Source organism: Myotis brandtii, unplaced genomic scaffold (genome assembly GCF_000412655.1).
Source record: "Myotis brandtii unplaced genomic scaffold, ASM41265v1 scaffold633, whole genome shotgun sequence".
Lineage (NCBI taxonomy): Eukaryota > Metazoa > Chordata > Mammalia > Chiroptera > Vespertilionidae > Myotis > Myotis brandtii.
In genome coordinates, this window is record NW_005370423.1 from 3,951,263 (window position 1) to 3,956,385 (window position 5,123).

General features: G+C 58.5%; 1 protein-coding gene across 1 annotated transcript in view; it reads right to left on the minus strand.

Moving 5' to 3' along the window:
* Nucleotides 1-1,959: 1,959 nt before the first annotated feature.
* LOC102249581 (cytochrome b-c1 complex subunit Rieske, mitochondrial) overlaps nucleotides 1,960-5,123 on the minus strand; it is a 6,078-nt gene continuing 2,914 nt past the window's right edge. The window contains exon 2 of the mRNA XM_014528414.1: nucleotides 1,960-2,969. Within this exon, the coding sequence (XP_014383900.1) occupies nucleotides 2,229-2,969 (741 nt within the window). The 3' untranslated portion in view covers nucleotides 1,960-2,228. The remainder of the gene's footprint in view (nucleotides 2,970-5,123) is intronic.

Here is a 5,123-nt window from a genome sequence, read left to right on the forward strand (position 1 = left end):
GGCAGTGTGTCAGCTCAGTGGCTGATTCCAGCAGCTGCGCAGTTGAAAGACTGGCCCGGGGCTATGGGAAACGCTGTGGGCTCCCGGCAGAGGTGTTAAAATTCCGACTTCCCAAAGACCTGACACCAATTACCCCAGGATCTCAGGCAGTGGGTCAGGCCTCAGTGGCTTCTGAAGCTTCCAAAGCATTCTAACGAGCAAACAGGGTTGAGAACCGCTTCCACAGGCAAACGCCCTCATGAGAAATTCAGGGGGGCCTCGGTGCCCCTGCCTGCCCTTCCCGGGACACCGCCCTGCAGGTGCCCGCCTCCGGGGAGCCGCTGGGCTGAACCCGCCCCTAATCGTTGCTGCCACTACGAGGAGCAGTGGACAGGTGTCACTGTCTAGAGCGTGCGCGATGGGCTGCACATTGTTGAGTGGTCAAGGCCGAGGGCATTGGCTCTCGTTAACCTTGGGGGTGAGAAGGCTCATGACCTACCGCCAGCACCGCTCACTCAGATGACACGGTGTCGTTAACTCCTCAGCACGCTGTGTTCGGTCCTCAGAGCTCCCACAGCTGATCTGTGTGCCCCGGGACCTACCTCCCCCCTCCCCTCGCCCCAGCCCGCTGTCTTCATGAAATCGGCTTTCCTTTTAAGGTTCCACACGCCGCACTGTCTCCGTCTGGCTCACGTCACTCAGCACAGTGCCCCGGGCTCAGCCGCGGCTGCCAACGGCAGACATGGGTTTCCAGGACCAAGCTTGGGTATTTCCTTGCTCTTTTCAAAGAACCAGCTTTCGGATTCACAGTCATAATCCCGGAAAGGTCAGCGGCGGGAAAGCCCTTTACTGAGGGGAGTTCAGCCTCGTTCTCCATCAGCTTCAAACACCACGGCCCGTGCCGGCCTGAGCGGAGCCCGGTGCCCGGGAAACATGGCTCAGTCCTTCCTGCCCACCTTCCTGCCTCGGACAAGCGCTGCCCGATTCACCTGCTCAATGGCCTTTCTGCCCCGAGCACCACGTGCCCTCCCGACGCCGGGTGCAGCGCGAGGAGGAATGAACTGGTACACCCCACATCGGAGCCTGGCGTCCTTACCGGAGACCAGACATAAGCCTGTCCCGTGCCCCGTGGGCCGCACCTGCTCACCGCCTCTCTAGTCGGTGAGAGGGAACCGGACCACCTTCGGCACCAGCACGGCCGCCGCCATGTCCTGACACGCTGGCTGCTTTTACAGCCCGAGCCCCTGGGTGGCCAGCTCCCCCCGGAAGCCCTGACCACGGAACTTAGGCCTGTTTTAGACACACATGTGGTCACAGGGGGACCCAGTGGTATTACGACCCATGGCCCCACAGCAGATGACACCTCAAGTAGCTGACTCCGCAGGCAGGCCGCTGCGCATTCGCAGGGGTGTGTCACCAGGTCGTTTCGCCCCCGGAACTGGAGGCAGGCGGGAGGCGAGTTCACCCTGGCATGTGCCCACCCACACTTCACAGTGAGAAGTGTTTCTGCAAATCCAACTGGAAGCAGCACCTTGCAACGTAACCTCTCCAGAAACGCCAGCGGGCAGGGCGTACGCGCACCACACTCCTGCCTCTGATGGGGCTGCAGCAGGAGCGGGTGCAGGTGGGGGTGGGGAATGGGAGGGAAGAAGCAACAGGGCTGAACTCCCATGTGGGAAAGCTTCTCTCGGATAACATCCCGCCACCACCTCTTAAAACTGAAGAATTCTAGTTACTAACCCACGCCCCAGTGACGGGCAGACGTCCTGGTGGGTCGCAGGAGCTGGGGCTCAACTCGGAGCTGAACACCCGGTCCAGGACGTTCCCAGGGTCAGTCAGCAGTGTCACAGGTGTGTCTGTCTGTGTGTGTGTGCACACGCAAGGGACGGGAGAGGACCAGCTGGCGCCACCCGACATCCCGAGCTCTGCAGAATCCGTGGCCCCGACACAAAGGCAGTAAATGAGTCAGACTTCACAGCATCTTGTACAGCAGCCAGTGACTTTAATGGAAGGAACCATCAGACACCGCCCGCCCCCAAGCCTCCCAGCCGACAGTGCTGACAGTGGCTTCTTCATTAAGGTGAAGGCGTGAAGGTGTTCAAATCAGATTCAGCTCATTTCACATGAACATCACAAGGGCACTGTCCGCAGATCTCACTCGTACAAACCAACCCCGCGGTACACACCTGCTCTCAGGCACCTTCTCCGAGGAGACGTGAGGACGAAGAGCCTGCGCCTCGAGCTGGGGCCTAGCCAACCACCACGACGTCGTCGCTGGTGAACTCGTAGTAGGGAACCTCGAGGTTGAGGGGCGCAGGCCCCTTCCGGATCCTGCCAGAGGCGTCATAGTGGGAGCCGTGGCAAGGGCAGTAATACCCACCATAGTCGCCCGCGTTGGCAATGGGCACGCAGCCGAGATGCGTGCAGACCCCGATCAGGATGATCCACTCGGGCTTCTTCACGCGCTCCAGGTCGTGCTGGGGGTCCCGCAGGTGGGACACGTCCACGGCGGCCTCCTGATCCACCTCCTTCTGGGTGCGGTGGCGCACGAACAGCGGCTTGCCTCTCCACTTGAAGGCCATGTTCTTGCCCTCGGGGATGTCGGACAACTTGATTTCGATCTTGGACATGGCCAGCACGTCGGCCGAGGCGCTCATGCTGGAGACAAACTGGGAGACCACATTCTTGGCGGCGTAGGCGGTGGCCACCGTCGTGGTCGCCGTTACCAAGTAGGAGAAGCCCTTCCTGGCCTCGCTGCTCTCCTTGGAGGACTTGGTGCTGTCCTGCACCTCGGTGCGGCGGTAGTCGGAGAAGTCGGGCACTCTGACGTCTGTGTGGGAGTAGCGGACAGAGGCAGGGGCTGCAAGGCAAACGGAGGGGGAAGCACAATTAGACACCAGGCAACAGACCTGTATAAGTTCATGAGCAAGAATCAAATTATAAAGATGTGAAAAACCACTCACTGGCCTCAGGAATGGCCAACGAGCAGTCTAGCGTACAGAACACCACAAGCGGAATGAAGCCACCACGACCGACCACACTGGTTTGGATCGTAAGACACTGCGCACACGGCGGCCTCCTTACTGAGCACCGCGGAGTCCGCATTCACAGCGACTCGGCGTCGAGTTGGAAGGTCAACTAGCACTGAGTGAGCAACATTTTAAACTCCCCGAACCCAAGGTGCGGGACATGCTCCACAGCTGTGTGACGTCTCCCACCCTCTCTGGGTTAGGGGGACCCTACATGCACCCAGTCTGCGATACACTGATGTGTGAGATCAGCTTGTAAACCCTCTCATTGCCTTTCTGTCTGTTGCCTGAAAGAGCTGCTACAAACTCACAAAATACTCATTACAAGACAACAGACAGCCCCCAGGCCTGCAGCATAACTTCAGCTGCAGAAAACTTAGCGATCTCTCATTAGTATTGCTTGAACTTCAAGTGAAAGCCCTGTGGGCAGGAAAGGGTGCCCTTATCAGAATAAGCAGCCATCAAAGTCACATCACATCTCCAAGTCCCAGTCAGGTCAATGCAGCGGGGGCGACACCTCTAGGAGCAGGCCCCGCCTCTCCTCCCACGGCTGGGTCTCAACGGCCACCATGCAGGCCACAGGCCAGATACTCATGTCAAATGACTGTTAAAGAAAAAACAATGACTGTCCGTGTAATACTTTGGATCTAAGTCATTCATTTTTTACTTTATTTTTTTAAAGATCACATCCCGCTGTCCTATAGCATTTTTAAATGTCTGGGAAAAATGAACTTACTGGCATCACATCTAAGCATGTTTCAGGAAGCAAATCTCTTTGCAAACTGCACTTTCATTTTAGGACATTTGCCAAGTTTCCCTGTTTAGAAAGTGGAACAGTAAAAACCCCTTTTTTAGAAAACGTGCTGTTTCCCAAATAAAGTGTATTTTCGTAGAAGCTGCAGTTCTACGGGCTCTCCAGGCCCATCACCGACGGGAGCCGACAGGTGCTCACACACAGGGAACCCATCAGGAGCCCTCGGTGCGCGGTCCTGGCTAACCCAGCCGTGTCCGGGGGAACCAGGACACAGGCAGTGGCGTCACCTGAGGTACCACCCTCCTCCACCTACGGCCAACCTGCCAGAGGCTGGGGACGGGGCAGAGATGCACTGCTTTCCCTCAGCATCACCTGGGATTGCACAGGAGATACGCGTCGTACCTACATTTCTACACCGAAAACGGTAGCACGGCCTCAACCGTGGAACAGCACACAGGAAACAGAGACACCAGCGAGGGCTGGGGCAGGCTCCTCTGGAGACCTGTGGGCAAGGCCCCGCTGTCCACCCCGTTCTGTGCAGGTCACTTCACGGGGCTGCACCATCGCCAGCGCCGGGAATGAAACGCCAGCAAGGAAACCACCCTCTAAGGGCTCCCTGAACTGTGGCCGGCACCAACAGCAAAGGTGCCGGCCAGACTCGGCTCCAACGACAGCAAAACCAGCTGCTTGTTGCAACACCCCCTCTACCTGTCAGAATTAAGGCGTCACAACAGACCACGGGCTGTTTCTGCCTGTTCTGCTTTGTTTAAGGTGAGCTCTGGGGCACCTGGGAATCGTCCTTCTCAGCTCTGACCCACCCTTCTCTACCCGCCTCACAAACCACCTGGACAGCCTACTGTGAGCCGAGCTGCAGGCGGGAGGCGCGGGCACCGGCAGGCCGGCCTGGCAGACAGCTCCTGGGGGACAGGTCAGCCGGCTTTTAGGAGAAACCCTTTAGCCCGTGCGGCCAATCTCACGGGTGCTTCACCTTTGCTATGAAACGCTCTCCTCCCCCACGGCTTCCCACCCCATCCACAGGCCTGAACAGCTTTTCCAAACCCAATGGTGCCCCAACCACCTGCCATGTTTTCATCAGAAACATCTGGCCCCACCGTGGGCGGAACCCCAGGTGGTGGGAGCTAGAGACGCTCGCCACGCCCTCAGCTCAAGGTCAGTCACCAGCACCTTAAAGCGTAAAGGAAGCAGCAGACACAAGCTTCACGGACGGCAGGGACGGGGTACTGGGAACGAGGGGGAGTCCGCTGGGGATGCAGAGCAGGGCCGAGTGGAGGCAGAATCGTGGGGCAACGCGGTCGCCATACAGGGCAAGAGCCACCAACTCAAGTGTCACCGGGCCAGGC